Source organism: Globicephala melas, chromosome 17, assembly GCF_963455315.2.
Source record: "Globicephala melas chromosome 17, mGloMel1.2, whole genome shotgun sequence".
Classification (NCBI taxonomy): Eukaryota; Metazoa; Chordata; class Mammalia; order Artiodactyla; family Delphinidae; genus Globicephala; species Globicephala melas.
The window spans coordinates 54,817,703-54,838,887 of NC_083330.1; the positions used below are offsets into that span (position 1 = coordinate 54,817,703).

Sequence of the window (21,185 nt, forward strand, 5' to 3'; positions counted from 1 at the left end):
TGAGGACAGACAGGAAACTGCCCCATCTCAGAGGATTCATTCCAGGCAAAGTCACTTCTAATCTCATGAATATGCTTAAGCCACGAGGATTTAACACAATTTTGGGTCACCAGTTACCTTTCAGTTCTTCCTGCTATTTCCAGATCATAAGTGTAAGACAAAGCACAGCTCTTCATTTCATAACAGTACCTCTGCTGTACATCCTGAGAATGTGTGCGTGTGTGCACGTGTGTGTGTATCTCCAAGGTATAGTAAACTACTATACTTTAATTGTTGGCCTCAATAGCATTATGCATTGGACCAAATAATAGAAACATATACTTAAATTTGCATTTGGAATGAGAATGTGACCAAGATGATCAAATCCTTATCACTCAAATGATGCCATTTCAGCCCTTTTTTTTCCCTTAAGACTTTGAGTTTTATGGTGTGGGAAGAGTATTGGAATTGCTCAATATAGCCCAAACAGTATAGAAGTAAACCAATATATACCAAACAGGATTTAGTTCAATATGATATAGAACTTTTTACCTGGAAGCCACTGTAGCCACTACAGTAAAATGTCCTATGTATATCACTGATAAATAGTTTTTAAATGTAGCTTGGACCAATTTTTGAGTGTTATTACTGCGTACATCCTTGTTTCTCAATGTTTGTTCAAATAAACTAGGCTTCAAAATACCAAATACTGTTGCTAAAATACAGATGAATAGATGAAGGATTTATATATTTGTCACTTCCAGGGTGGAAGGACATGAAATATTTTGAATTATAAAGTCTTCAAGTAGTATAGGGATGGAAAAAAGTAAAATAGTGAATTATGGCAACATATGATTGTTCTTTAATCAAGTTAATAACTTGAAATAACTTGAAAATAACTGCCATAACTTCATATACAGATATTTAAACTTTTACTATAGAATACAGTATAGCTAATCTAAGAGTTGTTTCCTTTCTTTTTTTTTAAACTTCTATTTCTCTTATTTGAATCTGAGACATTTGCTTCTTGGATGTGATTTCAAGATTTAAAAAAAAAAAATTCAGCAAATAGTATTAAGTCCTCAGTCTAAAAAGAGAAACCTGATGTTCGCTTTTCACAAAATGAAAAATATGTAAAATAAATAAACAAATAAAGAAACTTGAAGGCTAGAAATGGAATGGAAAACTTGAGTCAAAGATGAAGAACATTAGTGAATATATAGTTATGGCATATTGAAATAAAAGATATATAACCATATGACAAACTGAATAAGTTTTAAGAAAGGGTTTCTGTTGTGTGTGCCCTGCTGTTTAATACTTCTGAAATATTTAACTAAGTGAGTAACTGGGTTACTGAACATGTTATTCCCTTACTAAAAGCCATTCAGCACCTTCAAAGCCCTTCAACTTCAGTCCCTGCCTACTTCTCCAGCTTTGTTTTCTGCAGCTCCTCCTCTGAAACAGAATGCTCCAAACATACTGGATGACTTATAATTTTTTTGAACTCAGCCTATCCATTAGTGCTTCTGTTTCAAAGTCTTACTCTTGTCTGATGCATTTGAAATGTTAGCACATCTCAAAACCCAGATCAAGTCTCATCCTCTGTGAAACAAACACTTCCTGAACCTCTCCTCCATCAACCCAAGGAGAACTGTTGATTTTCTTCTTGGTACCTCTGTCACGTATGCTTCTGTTATTGCAGTTAGCAATTTTATGGCTATCATTTCATCGCTTTTTTCATTTTCTTCTTAGGCTATTGTTATTGAAAAGCAGGTGCTGTACCTTAATGGTCCCAATGTTTTCAATTGAACAAATATTACATATTACTTTTGAAAAACTGGTATGATTCAATATAATTTACTGTAAATACACAAATTAACCTATTCTCACACTAACCAACATACGCCAAGAGTAAGACAATCATCAAGAGTAAATATGTGTACATTAGATACTGTTAAGCACCTTTTGTTCATTATATCACTTACTTATCACAGCAACCTTAAGAAATGTCTACAATTCTTATCCCCATTATGCATATGAGGAAACTAATGCCCAGAAAGTTTAAAGTACAGAAAGTCTCACACATTCAGCTAGATGGACCCCATGTTTTTAACTATCTGTAGTCACCTATTATATTTCATTTACATCAAACCCTTTGAAGAGCACCATATTTAGACTTGCTTTCCATGTTTTAAGTGTGATATAAAGAACTAAAGAGGATCCAGGGAGGAATAACAAAAATGATATAGCCTCTTTTAGGAAAAGTGAAAAAATCAAATAATTTAAAATAGACTAAAAACAGTATAGATTAGTTACAACAGATTCCAAATGAATGACAATCTTTTAGTGGGATTATGAATAAACTCAAACAAAATTTTAACTCAGCTTTTTAGCTTAAGTGCCTGGTCAATTAATTAATATAGTAATGCTGCATAAACTCATTCTGAGGGATAATTAACTTTTAGCTAGTACCCATAGTGTTATTATGAGACAAAGATTGATCATCCTTTTTTGTATTCTCCAGAGCAGATAGAATAAGAAGAAACACATTTACTAATCTACAGGAAATTCTGATTTTAGAAATATGATATTGAAAATCTGAGAGATGAGGGACTCAAATAACAAAACTGTTTTGTATTTTTAATTAAATATAATATTGAATTGGGATCCAGATATATAAAAAAGAAGTGTTGCTCTCCAAGAGCTCACAATGAAGTTTATACACTGGGTCAAGGAAGAAGTCCTGGTATGTAATTGCTTGTTCATTCAGGAGTAAAGGTGGTAGACTTCAGAATAAACAAACAACTTTAAGATGGCCTATAAAAATCATTGACTAAGAGCAAGGAAAATTCTTATATTGTTGCTGGTTATACCTCCAAACATGTCTTTCTTTTTGATACTGTAAAAGCCCCTTATGAAAATCCTTCTATCTTCTTGTAAGGATTCCAGTGAGGTAGAAAAATCAAACATTTATTCCTACTTACAGCATGCTTGTAATAATAAACAGAATTTTTGTTTTAGGCTCATTGTAACAGTTAAGATACTGCATAAAACAGATTTCTATTTCTCAAGAATAAACCCCAGTGAAGGAAGTAATCCAAGAAAATCTGGAGATGTATAATCAAGTTCAATTCAATTTTATTCAAATTAACCAATATTTATAATTAGTTACTATGTGTTAGGCACTGTTACGGGCCCTAGGAGCTATACAAGTTAATAATACATGATTCCTGAACATCAGAATCCCAGTACATCATTCAAGATCCATCATGGTCTTGCCCTTATAACATGGTGAATGCCTTGAAGTCTGTACCTCACTGTCTTTCATTTCTGTGTCTCTGCATATACCTCTGTCACTTGGACCACATTTTCCCTATCTTAGTTCTACCAAAGTAAGTATCACTTTTCATTTGGAACCTATGACTCAGGGAGCAATGCCTCCATCAAGCTTTCCCTGTCCTACAAACAGTTTAAAATCATGTGACTCTATAGCTCCCTGGCCTGTTTCCTTAGTACTGTATTGCTACAAGCTGTATGGCTGTCATATCCCTTACACCATGTTGCTTTCACAGCAGGGACCATTTACAACTTTCTGTCTGTTTGTTTTTTCCCTCAGATCCTCATTCTTAACAGGTGCTCAAAAAAGTTTAATGATTCTAGTGGTCAGAATAGAAACTACTTGCAGTCAACCTTGGAATCTTTATTTAAAGTGATTTTTCTTGCTTTCTACCTCCATTTCCACTCCTCACAGCAAAAATAATTTAAATAGATTGAATTGAGTTTGGGATAAACTAGAAAAATTAAGCCTTGGATGAATTAAAAATGTTTACTTAAATCTGAGAAATAATGGAATGAAAAATACCACTTATGAGTTGTATAATATTTAACATTATTGTCAGTTAAATATATAATTATATAAAATAGATTGTTCTCTATTTTGCTAGTACTGAATTAAACATAAAACAGATATTTAGAAATAAATAATCATAAGAATTGGTACCTTGACAAACTGGAGGCGCTCCATCCATCTGGAGTCGTTCTCCTAATCTGCATGTCAGAATTGCATTACCAACCAAAGTAAATCCTGGAAGACACTGATACCTAATAATATCACCTATTTAAAAAAAAAAATGCAGAAGGGGCTTCTGATAAGCAACAAGGTAATGGTTAAAGTAAACAGATGTTTCAATATAAAATTAGAATATTTTTTCTTTCAGTCATTTTCAATCAATATAAAAATTCTATTAGTTATAAGCAGTGATGACATTCAAAATATTGAACTACTAGTATGTCATAAACACTGACCAATCAGAACTGAAGCCAATAATAAACTACAAGTAAGACTGTACTGGGGCAATCTGGTTAGATATAAGCAATAGTAGTAAGGAAATAATCCGGTTGGTACTGGTAAGATATTCATTAAAAATATATCAAGCAGTTAAAAGGAGATTCCTAGTTATTGCTATTAAGATTAGATGTACATTGGTCATTGATGTTTTCTTACATTTCTCAACAAATATGAATATTACTAGGATAATAATGATAAAAATTTATTATGATAACATTAGGATGTCTTCTTTTCTTACATAATTTTTCAAACTATTAGATATTATTACAGTTAAATTTCCAACCAAGTTTTAAAAGGACTTTATTTACGATCAAATTGAGCATAACCAACCAATTGTTTTCAAAGACATGGAAATAAAACATGTCTTCTAATACACCCTACATATCCTTCATTATACACATCAGGTTTATGCCTGAATTCAACACTACAGTGTTGGAAGGTAGCAAAATAATACTTTGGAAGGAACTACCAGAATAGTTATACGGTTCAAATTCCTGCACTGTTTTCTAACTGTACATCCTGGAAATACAGAATTCTTTCTTCTTGCCTAATACTCTCTTTCCTCTTTTCATTGTTACCCGGTCTTAAGAATTCTAAACAATCCCCATCGATCCAGGGAAAGAAGGTCTAAGACAGGCTGCTACTATTCTTTATTCTTATTTCTTTTAAAGTAAATACCTCTGCTAACAGTATGTTTTCTTTGAAAGTAATTTAGCAGACTTTACCTATTTCAAATTCATCATCTTCTGTCAAAATTTCAGCATTGGGTACAGGTGGTGGAGGTTGACACACTCTTAGTTGATAGGCTATAAAAATAGACAATGTTTATTCCTTCTCTGAGCAGCTATACATATTCACATATGTGAAAAAAGAAAATTACATAAGGTTTATTTATAAGAATAAAAATATATGGTAGAATTTATCAAGCTTCAACTATTTCTTTATTTAAAAAAATGCTACAACATTGAGGGAAAATTAATCATTCCTTAAATATTTTCCCATGGTAAGAATGCTTACCTTTTAACTCCTTATTTCTCACCCTCATTCTAGTCCTTCTGATTATGTGCTTCTATCTTGGCATAATCACAATTTGGAATTATACACTCATGTTTGTTTATGTGCTCAATGCCTAGCTTCCCAAGGTTCATCGCAGAATCCCCTGCATCTAGCAAAGTGCCTAGCATTCAGTCATAATTGCGAACAATACTCAAGGCTTACTCTATTCCAAGGAATATTATGAACATTTTATTTATATTAACTCTATTAGTCCTCACAAAAATTTTATTTATTTTATTACTTAACTTATGTAATGAGTTCTATAATTATTCCCATTATATAAAAGAAAAACTGTTAAAAGAATTAAAGAATTTGTCCAACTCATACAGCTATAATATGGCAGAGCTGGGATTTGAACATAGACAGTCTGGCTCCAGAGCCTTCTTTCACCATGCTAGATTAATATGTTTATGTTAAATTTTATGTTTCTAAACTGGTCATCCCATTAGATTAGGTAGATTCTTATTTGGCATAAGGTAAAGGCCACTGAAAAAAGGTCTCTATGAATCTAAGTATCATGACTACTGGCCCTATATGATATCTGTATCACAACTGTTTGCTTAGTTAAAGCCTTGTTTTCACTAGTTGTCTTCAAAGACGTAATATACTATTATTAATTTAAGAAACACATTTTACGCTGTTATAACCTTGAAGAAAAATGTGTTTTATATGCATAATTTTATTACTTAAACTTAGGAGTTAATTTCTTTATGTACCTCAATTCGGAGATAAAAAGAAGGAGGTTTAAAGGCATAGTAACTTGCCCGAGATCACACAACTAGTACAGGGTTTATCCAGAAGTCCAGCCTATGTCCTTCAATGTCAAAGCCCATATCTTCAGTATGGGCCCTATTGTGAGAGTATTACGAGAGTACTGAGGAATATCAACTAGACTAGTTAAGGAAAATTCTGATAAAAAGAAATGAATGAGATAAATTTTAAAGGATGAGTACGATTTTTTCCAGTGCTGAAGGGTAATCATTGGCAGAAGAGCATTCAGAGGAGGAAACATGAGCAAAAATTACAATTATCAAGGTAAAAGGTAGTTGTGAGAAACGCCAGAGAGGTAAGGGAAGGGGGAGAGGAAGATACAGAGAGCCCTACAGAGAGAAATCCTTATAAGATTATGCTTTATTTATTTATTGTTTTATTGGAGTATAATTGCTTTAGAGGAGAGCATTTTATCTGATCTTTGTTTGCCTGTAAACTTGTTTTTAATCTTCATGCTAATCAAAAATTATTTTATTTTAAAGAAGAAGCATATTTTTATCAATGAGGAATTCATGACTCCTGTCATCTGTAGAACCTGCTTAGAATGACTTAGATAACTCAGCTGGAGAGTTTAAAAGACTAGAGGTTGGAAATTATTATTATGAGGAAGATGATGCTCAGAGATACTGTGTTATTTTCCCAAGACCACGTGGGTGATGTGAGCTAAATTCTCTTATTCTCCATTCTTTGGTACCATCAGCATTTTATAAACTGTCCCTAGAGACAAGGGATCACCTTGGGGTCATGGAGGGTGTGAGGAGGTGTAATGTCCGTACCTCCTTCCTCTACAATAAGAGCAATTCTATTTTCATCAATTTTATAGATTTGAATTCTAAATAAATTTTCCTTCGAACAAATTTCCTACAATCTCCACCTAAGTGATTTCATTGATCCTTTTGACTTCAAGTCTGACTTTGTGTCTCAATTCCCAGTTTTACATCACCAGGATAAACATATCTTCTGAGCTCTTCACTACCTACCTCCTCCTACCCTTTACTCTTATTTTCTAATCACAGAACTCTGTTTTGTAGCACATACAATCATGACATGTAGGATACGATGCCCTTGCATAGTTATTAAATAAGTCAATGGTGTCTTAAAGGTGAATGGCATGTCAAATAAAATGATTCATCTAAAAGAGAACACAGATTTCGCTTAAATGTGTATTTTAAATGTGTAAATATCTATGTTACGCAGTTTTTCCATTAATGGTCATCACTTTGAAGCTGTTTCTAAATAGAACAATCCATGGAAAACATGGACTAAAATACATACTCATGCTATTTAAAATTTTGATGATACAATTTAAAAGTTTCAGTTCTGCCTGTAACTGGATATCATGACTTGTTTCAACATTTATTATTTTCCATTTATTAGCTTACTTTTTCACTATTTGTGACTCCATCTAGGCTTTAAGTAACATAAGGGAGGAGATTCTTCATGTGTCTTTTTCACAATTGAGTAATAAGCTCCTTTCACTTTACTTATAATCCAACAAATATTTGCTAAGTAATACACAAAATATAGGTTTTTTTCAGGAGGGAAAGAGTCTCGAAACAAATAGTCTTCCCTAAGAAGACTCTAGCTCTAAAATTGCAAATGGGATGAAACAGAGGCAATTGTGGGTTAGAGTGCCTGTCAGTATCTTTTGAGGATGACCATTGTTTGAACAGTGCTCTGTTTTCATTCAAATGTGTACAGATGTCTGGTTCCTGGTCCAACAAATTTGCTTCTTAAAATCACTTTAGAGTTTAATTCTGGCAATATATATTGGTTATTTTTCATTTCCTATTTTCTTTGTAATGAAATAACCAACCCAATTCCAGAAAAGAATGCTGCTGCTTTTATCTACTTCAGTTCAACTGAGCTATTCAAGGCTTCTTCAAAAAAAGACACAACAGGACACTGGCAAATTGCCATTCCTTCTCTAAACCACAAAAGCACAAGTGCACAACCTTTCTGCCAAATAAGGATGCAGTATTTCTTACAGAGGAAAAGAAAATGTTCTATGTGCTCTTATAAATTCTAAGTTCTCTATAACCACTGTTGTACTTCAGTGGTGACCCAGATTAGTTCAAGTATGATAACTTCATGATTTGGGGAAGATTTGGAGGAGAAAAAGCACTGATAATTACATACTCAGTTATGTAATTCTGGTAAGGCTATTTCAAAAGTTATGTAAAATAACTTTAAGCAGCTCCACTTGAAAGTAGAGTTAGGAGCATTTAAACAAATGCTATCTGAGTTCTAATTAAGAAGAAAATATAATTAGTAATTTTTTTTTCCATTTTGGAGAAAGTCTGCTAGTGAATTGATATGAACCATACAGGTAAGTTTCAGTGGTGCTTAAATTACTTACAAATATCACGTTTTATCTGTTAGTATTTTATAATCCATTTGTTTCTCTGCCTATAGAAGGGAGAATCTTTCAATTCAAGAGAAAATGTTCAGCCCTAGATTTGGAGATGAGATAGAGAAATGGAATGGATCATTAGAAATGGATCAACAAGAAGTTACTAGGTATTTTCCTAGAGATGGAAAAACAGAAGTATAGTAAACAAGCTTTTGGGAAATATCCTGAATTATCCATAAGAAAATTCCAATTATCTTTTGCATGAAGTGACTTCCCCATATTCCAGTAGCTAATGGAAAGTATCCTACCTTCGTACTGAGACCATTAGAGTCTGAAAAGTAATGTGCTAAAGGTCTCTTCTCTACACGGTTGAGTTGCCTGGCACATTAGTAGATAACAGAGCACATCAGAGGTGACAATTTTTTCTTTGTCAGTCTCTATTTTCCTTTTTCTGTTTACTATCATAGTTTGGTTTGTTTTGGCTATGAAGGAACACGTTTTAGCTCTTTAACCATCACTTTATTCTGCATATTGAAAAGAAAAGACTAAAGAAAAAAAAGCAAAAGAAAACAAAACAAAGCACAGCCCCTGTATGCTGTTGGCTTGGAGTCGGCCTGGCTCTAACTGATAGGCCATGATTTTCTACTGTTGACTGTAATCAATTTAACTAACAACTAACATCAGACATGATAGCTCTTTGACCTTGTTGGAAAAAGACAAAAATAAGACCTTTCCCAAATCATGTCTGAGCATAGAAAAGACAAAACAAAAACCATAAAACAAAATGAAAACGCTATCCAAACCACCAATATGACCAAGATTCCTCCATCTCAGCTAGTACGAGAGAATGCTGCTACCCCACGCCAATCATAGTTTTAGGTGTGTTCCATACCTTCCACCTTCTAGAAAAAAATTAAGATACCCAATTATAGAACTGCTGCAATTTTCTAAGAGCACCCAACCCAGAGGAAAAGCATGCTTCCTTGAACTTTCCAGAACCATCTTACACAGCCCAAATCCTATAACAAGCCCCTCCTAACACCCTCTCACTGAGACTCCACGGGGTTTCTCATGGTATGTTGTCCCACACATTACAGTGAGCCTATAAACTCAACTTTGTTTAACTACAGAGATGTTCCTGATGGACTTTGGCTGGAGGGGGTTGAGATACTGTAGAATAAAAATGCCATCTTATCACACACAGCAAAATACCAAAATATGGTAAGCAATTTTGACATGACTTTTTGTCATTTAAGTAATCACTAAGTAGTCATTTAAATAATAGTAAATGGCAGTATCTTTTCATCATTATAGTTTTACTAGTTTGGTTTTTTAGCTGTATATATATATAAAATTGTATGATGTTCATACCCCCTATGCTCTCTGGAAATCAAACAATGAAACATTTCATCAGCTCAATGCTCTATCTACTGAAATATGAAAGGAGGTCAGATCTTTACGTTGTGGGAGGCAATGGGGTCACACAGTTCAAAGCAATGGTGATTTATGTTTTATATAAAATGTGTCCTTATATCTACAGTAGTCTCTTTTAGGATGAGACTTTGTGGAGTTAAATATACTTGTCCCCAAATACAGCATTCATTGTAAAGGCAATATAACCTTAAAAGATGACCTAAAAGGTATTACAGGCTTTTAAAATACATTTCTTAAAAATAATCTGAAATTCAATATATAATCAACCCACTCATTCACAGAAGCTGTGCCAATAACAGAAAGCAATGGATAATATATATTATTAAATTGTATTATCCTAAGAAAATCTTCTGTAATGATTGAGGTTCCCTAATATCTGATATTAGAGAAAGAGGTACCCTGGATAATAGATTTAAGCATTAAAATGATACTTTATGTTTTAAATTAATAAATATATATTCTGGCTATACTACAGTGGTTGGCATAAGTCAGATTCCCAATAAACTTATCTTATTTTCTCATCACCATAGCACATTTTGGAAACTACAAAGAGGAACACACTAATCTGTGATAAACCTACCAACATATTGTTGTTAGCCTGTAGATCCTGGGGAAGAGAAGCACTAAAAAGTTCAAAGTTCCAAGTTGTAATTAGGAGAGGTATTTTCTAGAAAGTGAGATGACTTATCTTGATAAAAATGAAAATCATTGCCAATTTTTAAAGAAAAATTATGTTTACATACCATTAAATATAATCTATGCATGAGATAATACCAGCTTAGGACACTACCTGGCACTTGGTAAGAACTCAGTATAGTTTAGCTATTATTATGATTGCTGTTATTGTTGTCATTATTTAAAAAGAGGTCAATCCTTAAGTCAGACAGACCTATTTTGAATTCCCAGCAGCCCTTCTATTTATTAGTTCTCTGGCTTTATATATGTTACAAATTTCTGTCTTTTGGTTCTTTAATTATTAAAATAGGGATAATAATACTTATATTGCAGAGTTATTACAAAAATTAGCATGGAAAGCATCTAGCATAGTGCCTGGCATATTAAGTATTCAGCAAATGGTAGCTATCGCTATTAGAGTGACTATACAAAGTTAGTGTCTGTAAAAACATGCAGTTGAAACAGGTTTTTTGTAATTTACTTTCAGGAAGTCATTGATTAGGACTGAATACTGTTATTATTTATTATAAGACAAACCCATCTTGACTCTATGGCAGATATCAAGAAAATTCAGGGGCTTCCCTGGTGGTACAGTGGTTGAGAGTCCTCCTGCCGATGCAGGGGACATGGGTTCGTGCCCCGGTCCGGGAAGATCCAACATGCCGCGGAGCGGCTAGGCCCGTGAGCCATGGCCGCTAAGCCTGCGCGTCCGGAGCCTGCGCGTCCGAAGCCTGCGCGTCCGGAGCCTGTGCTCCGCAACCGGAGAGGCCACAACAGTGAGAGGCCCGCGTACCGCAAAAAAAAAAAAAAAAAAAGAAAATTCAGCTATTTCTTTAGGGAATTACGGTTATAGTAATACAGAGAAAGACTAGCAGATTTCCTCAGATGAAAAAGAAATACGGTATCTGAGATAAAGTGCCTCAACATTTATGCCTGCCCTATTTCTTCATTGCATAGAACTTTCATTTTCCAAAGCTTTTTAGGAATGTTATTTTTGATCATGAAAGGCTTTATGAAGGTGATGTTTTATAAAAGACATATCTGACTAGATCTCATAAAAACACATTTTTCTCCTTTCAGACATATTAAAAATATATTAATAAATAAAACTTAAATAATCAATGTGAACTTAAGAAAATATATGAAAATACTGATCTGTTAAATTTATAAAATAAGTAAACAAGTCCTAAGAAAACCACTTCTGACTTATAGGTTTGGGCATAACAGAAGGAGCTATTATATCACTAAGAGAATATAAAGAAAACTGAGTGGGGTAGTAAACCATTCTAAGCGTAGGTATATTAAATCACCTTAAACTAAGTGTTAAATAGTGAATTATCTCCCTGGTTAACTTATGAAAAAGTACCAAATGACCTGACCAGTTTTTTGTTTTTGTTTTACCATTATGAGAGCTCATTTTGGCACTAAGCTATAGCTACTGAATACGAGCCATGGATATGAATATTATATTTTCGGTTATATTAAATTGTACTAATTATATTAATACCAATTTGAAAACAGGCATCTTTTTTGTTTTTGTGAGGAGGGATGAGCACACATGTACATAACTGTAAAATCACCTTTTTAAAAGTTGTCACTAAGACAGCTCAAATAAACTCAATTGGACAACATTTTAAAAAGAATCGAACACACGTGACCATAAGACTAAACTATAATTACTTAGTCAATAATAAAACTATGAAAGGATTAAGAAGCATAAGTGTGATCTGTGTCCTCATAAAAGCACTCACTATTATTAAACTCACAAGGCATATAAAACAATACAGCATACTGTAAGTTCTGAAAAGTTTGGTGAAAAGAGTAAGTGCAATCATAGAAAAGATGGTAGTGATCCCTATGAGTTTGAATTATCAAGAAAAGGAGAAATGGGACTTAAGATAGGTAGAGTTAAAGAACTGAAGATGAGTAAGAAACCATTTAAGAATGGAAGTTCAGAGGGCAGTGAGAGTAAGAATCTAATGGGAGTCAGAGTAGGAACTGGGGAATAAGAATCAATGAACCAGATGATAGGGTAGCTTTAAATTTGATTTAATGAAGGCATCATGCATTCTTGAAAAGGTGAGTCAGGATGAAAGCACGCTTAGGAAAATTATGCTACTAGGGCTAGTAGAATATAAGGCATCTGTCAATTTTTAACATGACCCCTGGCTACCTCTCCAAATTTCAAGGTTATTTTAAGGTTTGGGTAAAATTGCCAGAGATGTTGATTCAAATGTTAGGCTTCTCTAAGCTCTGGCAATTGAGCCTTATTATAAAATTTAAAATATAAGTATAAATAAATATAAATACTCTATTAGAAAAACTAATATGTGAGGTAAGATATTGTAAGGAAAGGAATATTTACTGAACATACACTGTCCTAGGAACTATGCTAACTGTATATTACTCATTCTCTCCAATCATTTCATCTCTGCAATGCAATGTTGATGATAGTGATAATGACAGCACTTACATGGGTTGAGCTATACAAAATTGTCAATATTCAGCATTTCTGCCAACAATTTCATATGGTTCAACCTAATACATGCCAGTAATTGGAGTAATTTCTATATATACAGTATCTTGTTAATCTTCTCAGCAATTATAGCACGTTGTGTTATAGCTGAAGAAAGTGGAAACCAAAGGATAACTTGTCCAAAGTCAGCTGAAAAACAAAGCCCTAAACAAATATTTGATCTTCCTTATTCCTAAAATAATTCTATTTTTAATATACATGATTCAGAACCTAGTTACAAAAATCAGGTGAAACATAATTTGGAATGAGAATATATGTATATACATTCACATAAGTGTCTATGTAAATCTACATTCACATTTTGTATGTGTTTACCTACATTCTGTCATCCTTGTATTTTCTATGTAAAGATTTTCACATTTTCACACACACACACAAACACACACACAAACACACACACACAGACAGTGACATCCTTTTCTCTGAGAATATTTCCCCTTTGAAATGTTTCCTAAGTTTTATAAGAATTTTCCACTCCCTATAAGATTATTTTATGGATATTTACAGTCCATCAATGAACAGTCCCTTCTTTATCACTTGTTCAGGCAAGATACAAAATAATAAAAAGTTATGCGGGGATCTGTGAAGAGAGAAAATGTACAAAATACAGTTCAGCAACGAATTCATCTTTTGAACTTAAAATCATTTAGTTTAGTAGTTCTTGAGCTATGATTACCTTTCAAAGTAATAAAGCTATTGTTGCAGCTTTAGTCTGTATATACATACTGCCAGTACCAATGACCAATTCATTAAAAAAGGCAAAGGAGTTACTAAAAAAAATAAACAACCTGAATCAAAGTTATCTAACTGAACTCCCTGCTTTCTAATTGGCTATGCCAGATAATACATGCAGCTCTGGCCACTATAGAAGCACAAATCGGGCATCATCTACTAATTGATAAGTGCTGAGATTAAGCAAATCAAATATTTTCTGGTCTGTTCTCTGAGTATTTCTAGACCCAATGTGCTTTAAGTGTCTTTGTGTATAACCATATTTGACTTACCATATTTTTCATGTAATATAAGCTTTGAGTATCAAAGATTTTCTTACTTTGTGTTAAAAAAAGAAGAAAACATTAAATTGTATGTTAATGTAATGGACAAGGTACACATTCACCCTGGAAATTTTAATATAAGTTTTGCAAATTTAATTTAGTAGCTTATTGATCCTGTGATGCTCATGGAATTGGTCAGACAAAGTCATATGAAACAGAATATGCTTATGAAACTATGGTCATAGCAGATGAAAGGATATAATCACTAGAAATAAACATTTTCTTATTTATAATGAAATACAATTTAACACAACAGGAAATTTTAAAAAATCCTCTGAAACCATCTGAATGTTCTTTCAAAAAGTTAATGTTATGAAGAGAGAACCCAGAATAATTATATACAAAGAATTGAAATTGAAACTCTTCATAAATTATTTCACGGGAGTAAAAGCTAAGAACTTAATGATCTGAAATAGTCACTTAAAGCTGTAGGATTCTAGAATAGATATAGTTGTGAAACAGAGTATAAATGAATGAGTAATGTGATCCAAAGCATAAAGTTATTGGATGCTAATTTTAGAAAGACTCACAGCAGGTTAAATAGATTAAACATTTTGTATTGAAAAAAATCGATTGATGTTTTAAAACTACATGCAATAAAATATGAACAGCTGGTTCTCTTTTATGCATTTCCATGCAAAAATAATTATTTTCTACTGGGGTAATTACTGACTGATTTATTTCCTATCTCCATCTGCTCACATTTTAATGTCCCTAAATGCTTAGAAGAGGCCGTTCTTTGCAAGTAAATGTATTTGAAATGATAAAAAAGTGTCAAATTTTAATACCTTTGCAATCATTGGTTGAATATATATATTACACTCAATTTTTCAACGACAATTTCAAACAGTGCCAGACGAAATAGAAATGCCTAGATGATACCAACCGTGATAACTGAGCACAAAAAAGCCACTTGTTGTGAAATCACTGTGGAATTTGATTAGAATCTGATTTGAAGTGCTATAGACTGATTCCAAAGCAGTATTGCCACTGAATTGCCCGATCTGAGGTGAGTTTTGGTCTGGTCCATCCCTATAGGAGAGACATAGAGCAGGGAGGGGAGAAAGGGAGAGTGAGATTGATTTTTTGGGAAAGTTTCACACAAAGTCTAATGAAAGTATTACATATGAGATGATAAAGATGCAGTGGATGAAATAATCAACGAGTGCCAAATCATATTGGTATATGTTTATTTAGGTGATAACATATTTTAAAAGATCACATTTTTACCCAAAAGAAATGTACCCATATTAGCTGTAATCAATTAAATTGTCTTTGGTTTCCTGACCACAACCCAGATCTTCCCAAATGCTTGAAGTTTGCCTTCCTTTTATTTTCTTCAAAATAATCTTGAGAACCATAGACTGTTAAATTTAGAATGAATTTTAGAAGTCACATGGTAGTTCAATTAACCAATTGTCAATAATTAATTCAGCTATTTTATTTTTAGTTTAAATAGAGATGCTTTAATTAACAGGATAATAATAATACAAATATAATATTTTATGATGAATTATTATGACAGAAATTCAGTAGTTGTATTAAATAACTTATTGGAATACAGGCTTTTAAATTTCAGTGGTTCTGTATATAGAGAACTTTCTTACCTTAAACTTACTCTGATTTAATTCCCAGGTTTTGCACATTATTTTAATAACAAATTTAAATCATTTTTTCACCCATAAAGTTTTTGTTCTATGTGTTTAGCTACTTCATGGGCAAATAAGCTAAAATCTATTTCTCTTGTTTGTCTCATTCTCCAAAACACACACTGTCACCCTCAGTTACACCAATTCAAACATCAGATGGCAATTTGTACAGAGGACTGTGATATATTTTCATTCCTTCCTTGTTTCACTGCTACATACAGTTGAATCAATCAATAACAATGGTCTTGGCTTACCATACAGTAATGAAATCATAGATTGGTTCTGTTTGAAGAACAGTAAAATTGATGTAGATTCCATTCCCAGGGGGTACTTTTACAAGCCAAAAACAGTCTTGAAAGTTTGGGTATTCATCAGGATATCCAGGAGAGTAAATGGTGCCATTCATTGCAGTTATATTCCCTCCGCAGAGAGCTACAGAAAAAAACACAAAACAAAATATTTAAGTAGAATCGCAATAAACTGATTATAAAGAAAAAGGTAAACATTTCATACCTCTTAAACAGCATAAAAGACATCTGTGTTATGTTTTTACCACAGTTAAGGTATGTAAAATGAAGCTGGAAACCATGAATCAAACAGTGAGCTTTTATTTATTTTTCAGCATGAGGTGTGCTACATAGTTATTCACTATCACTAGATTAGTAAATTGCACTGTTTTCTCTTCTTTCAAATACTTTATCCATATATACACTGTTCAACTTTTGTCTTATATCATGTATAAATATAAGGCCTTATAAAGAGGTTCAAGCCATTTTTATTTATAAGGGTTTTTTTTTTCTTTAGAAGAAATGAGCCCAAATTCAGTAGTAGTATCTGGGTTACTGGTTTATATATGAATGATTACTAAACAAACACAGATGCACTCACACAAACATCACACAGAAGAAGCTCTTAAGTGTTAACAAACTTTACTTTCGCATCCAGTGAAGAAGGTTAAGTCTCCTGCCAATAATGACAAAAGCAGTTATTCATTATGAAGCCTTAGGTCTTTGATCTGGGTACTAACTATAATTCTACAACTAAAAGAAAAACTGTATATTTAGCATGCTATTTGAAGAGGAAAACAAACAAGAAAAGAGTACCAAATCAAGAATTATTAAACATAGATGATATCACCTAAAAGACAGCTTCAATTTAGAAGCATACCTTCACACCTTGGAAGTGGATGATTCCAGTTGCGACTCACTCCATGAAGGCAAGTGAGAGCTGAATTTCCAATCAACGTGTAACCAGGGAAACATTCAAATGAAATGGTTTGCCCCACAGTAAAATCATTGCCGATTACAAAACCATTTCGAAATGGGCGTGGATCAGGACAGCTTTGCAACTGATAGGCTGGAAAAGGTAAAAAGAAAGTTTTTCCTTTTTGAATTTTGAAAGACCAAAGAGTATTATTTACAACCTGCAAAATAGATGTAGAGCTGCTTGCAGTTGATTATAAATAGTAATTCAGTTTTATAATAAATGATGTCAGTGCATGATATGAATTTCTTATGTATAATTTTCATATTAAATTTTTAGTACAATTTATTAAGATGCATTGTTTTTTCTCCCACTTATGAAATCTATCTAAATTATAAGTTTTAGTGAAAATGTAAATTACCCTATAGCCATAATTTTAATCAAACATATTCTGATCCCTTTACCTATAATGCAACTGCTTCCTGGTTCATTGTATGCACATAAAATAAAATAAATATATGTGTAAGCCTAATTCTGAGCCTTTTTAAACCTTTTTTTAGCTAATTTTTCCTCTAAAAGAAACAAACCACACTATCTCTCTATTGAGTTTCTCCAAAGAAGTTATTTAACAATATAAAGTATTAGGAAACAAATTTCCTTCTAATATAAATTTTGCACTTCAGTTATCATGATATTTTCGGCACTGTAGTGTAACTGTTTATTTGTTCATACTACTCTTGTTCTACATTCTGCATGAGATCAAAGTTCCTGTTTTTTTATCATTGTATCTTAAAAGCCTTGCTTATTGCCTTTCACATAGTAGGTCCTTAATAAACATTGCTGAATAAATCTTGAACCTATAAACAGTACATATACTCGTATAGTATTAATATTTGAGACTTTATTTTTAAGAAGTTCAAAATCATATTATAATTAATAAAATTTAAATTACCAGCAGAGACTACTTTGCTACTGACCATTAAATTCCTTTTATAAAAAACTGTTTTTATTTTTTAGTAATTCCAAAGTTACACAAAGGTTCTAAGATTAGTAAGAACTCCAGTATGCCTTCAGCCACGTTTTCCAATTGTTAACTCTGACACATTTTCTTCATCATTCTCTCTTCCTCCCCCTACCCACCCCCGTCTATATATACATATATATATATACATATATATATATGTATATATGTATGTGTGAACACACTTTTTTCTTTCCAAATTAGTTGAGAATAAGTTGACCCATCACTGCTATTTCATAAAGAAAAGGATACTTCTATGTAACCACAAAATTGAGAAAATTAACGTTGAGACCATTAAATTCTAAATTCCCCAAATCAAAAACTTACATTTAAAGCTGAATAAGCTACCATAAGTTGCTTATTAAAATATTACTCTAATTTTTAAATTAAAGGTTTCAGAATTAATTAACAGTCTTTTTAAGATATTTAGTGCTTTTATTCTAATTTTTTTCATTTGAATTAATATTCCACAAACAAAATATATCAAAACCAAAAGAATCATGTCAATTGAAGACAAACGTATATCATTTGATCATTAGGAGTTGGGATATATTATTCTATGAAACAAACACTTTCAATTTTCACTCACATGTAAAAGATAATTTTTTTCCAGTTTTATTGAAATATAACTGAGATATAGCACTGCATGAATTTAAGGTATACAATAAAATGATTTGATTTAGATGTATTGTGAAATGATCACGATACGTTTAGTTAGCTAGATAATCTTGAATAGGGTAAGACTCATAGACAAATGTATGATCCTGTGATATTTTATATAACATTTCACCTTTCTATGCTATTTAGTTTAATAAGGATGAATAAGAAATAGATTTTAAATGTTCAGGAGAAAGTTCCCATCCTAATATCATATATAATACAGGGCTTAACAAACCCAATAACGTTGCCAGTAATAACGTTAGCTTCGGAACCAAGTTCTTTAGTAGAAGGGTACACTTAATTGTATACTATGCATTTTTCCAAAATTCAGAATGTTTTTAAGGTCTAATCGCAAAATCATCTAAAAATAACATTGCTTCTGTGAATCTGTATCAATTAACCTATATCTCAAAAAAAGTCATTAGCTCAACGATATAAATTCAGTAAAAGATACAGTTTTAAAATTCAGCGTACTTGTGTCAATCAAGATGGCTGTGTGGGAAGATGCGGAGTTAGCATCTCCCCACAACTAGGGTGCCTGCCTGCTGCTGATGGGGGACTCTGAGGCCCAAGGAGATAGGAGCAACCCCCAAGTGAACCAATAGGACATGGGGGGACTGAGGGGGGAGAAGTGGAGGCCAGACAGGATTGGCACCCCTGAGGCCAGGGAGATCAGAGGAAGCAGGCGGGAGGACTCTCTGGGAAGGGTGGGAGAGGAGCAGTGGGCGATGGCCTGGCCCACTCAGGCTGGGGAGCCTGTTGAGCATCCAAGCCGGTACCCCCCCTCTAAAGCCCCCTCCAGGCCACGTGGGTCCTTGGGGGCATAGGAGGGAGGCTGGGGACATCAGTAGAAGAAGGCAGGAGGAGCCATCCAGGAGGAGTGGGAGAGGAGCAGAGGGCGATAGCCCCACCCACTCGGGCCCAGGGAGCCTGCTGAGCTCTCAGGCCCATCCTCAGCCCTCCAAAGCCCCCTCCAGGTTGTGTTGGTCCTTGGGGACATAGGAAGGAGGCTGAGTGGAGAGCACGAGAGGCAGGCAGGAGGGGCCCTCCAGGAAGAATGGAAGAGGGATGGAGGGCAATTACCCCACCCACTTGGCCCAGGGAGCCTGCTGAGCTCCTAGGCTGGTCCCCTGCCCTCCACAGCCATCGCCCCCACCCCCCTGGCCACATTTGTCCTGGGGGTATAGGAGGGAGGCTGGGGAGATCAGGAGAGGCAGGCAGGAGGGTCCCTCCTAGACTGGAGGAGCAACAGAGGAGAGGAGGGCATTTGCCCTGCCCATTTGAGCCCGGGAAGCCTGCTGGGCTCTCAGGTGAGGTTCCCTGTCCTCTGAGACCAGGAGTGGGTGGCACATCTGGGTCCCTTCTGTTCCTTGAGCCTAAGCCTCACCCCCCACTGCCCCCAGGGCCTATCCAGCCCTGTGGGTCCTAAGCATAGGCCCACCCACCGCCCAAACCTTGCCCTTGCTTAGGCCCCACCCTGCACAGCCAAGACCTTCCCCTCTGCCTTTTTTTTCTTTCTTTTCCCTCCTCCTCTTTTTTACTATTGTGGTACTGATGTACATTCTGGATGTTGATTCATCTATATTTTTATTTTTATATTCATTCTAAAACATCTGTTAGTTTCCTAGTCTAATTTTATTTTTTATTTTGTTATTGTTCTCTCTTTTTTTTTTTGCCACCCCATGCAGCTTGCAGGATCTTGGTCCATGAGCTGGGGTCATGCCAAAGCTCCTGCAGCAGGAACTCCGAGTCTGAACTGCTGGACTAACAGAGAACCTCAGACGCCAGGAAATATTCATCAAAGTGAGGTCTCATGGAGTTCCTCATCTCAGCACCAAGACCCAGCTCTACCCAATAGCCTACAAACTGCAGTGTTGGAAGACTCAGGCCAAACAACCAGTAAGACAGGAACACAATGCCACTCATAAAAAAAGAAAAAAGAAAAAAGAGACAGCAAAAAAATATGTCATAGATGAAGGAGCAAGGTAAAAACCTACAAGACCAAATAAATGAAGAGGAAATAGGCAATCCACGTGAAAAAGAATTAAGAGTAATGATAGTAAAGATGATCCAGAATCTCAGAAGTAGACTGGAGGCACAGATTGAGAAAATAAAAGAAATGTTTAACAAAGATCTAGAAGAACTAAAGAACAAATGAACAGAGATTAACAACACAATAACTGAAATGAAAAATAAAGTAGAAGGAATCAATAACAGAAAAACTGAGGCAGAAGAACGAATAAATGAGCTGGAAGACAAAATGGTGGAAATAATTCCTGATGAGAAGAATGAAGAAAAAAAGAATGAAAAGAATTGAAGACAATCTCCGAGACTTCTGGGACAACACTGAACGCACCAATATTCGAATATAGGGGTACCACAAGAAGAAGAGGAAAATAAAGGGTCTGAGGAAATATTTGAAGAGATTATAATCTAAAACGTTCC

General features: G+C 34.1%; 1 protein-coding gene across 2 annotated transcripts in view; it reads right to left on the reverse strand.

Annotated features, from left to right (window-relative positions):
- The window catches only part of CSMD3 (CUB and Sushi multiple domains 3), a 1,079,985-nt gene that overhangs the window by 91,950 nt on the left and 966,850 nt on the right, over window positions 1–21,185 (reverse strand). For both annotated transcript variants that reach the window (XM_030875636.2, XM_030875634.2), the window contains 5 exons: window positions 17,024–17,212; window positions 16,111–16,288; window positions 15,094–15,239; window positions 5,053–5,133; window positions 3,980–4,093 (listed from right to left, as the gene is read on the reverse strand). In XM_030875636.2, coding sequence (XP_030731496.1) covers window positions 3,980–4,093; window positions 5,053–5,133; window positions 15,094–15,239; window positions 16,111–16,288; window positions 17,024–17,212 — 708 coding nt within the window. The remainder of the gene's footprint in view (window positions 1–3,979; window positions 4,094–5,052; window positions 5,134–15,093; window positions 15,240–16,110; window positions 16,289–17,023; window positions 17,213–21,185) is intronic.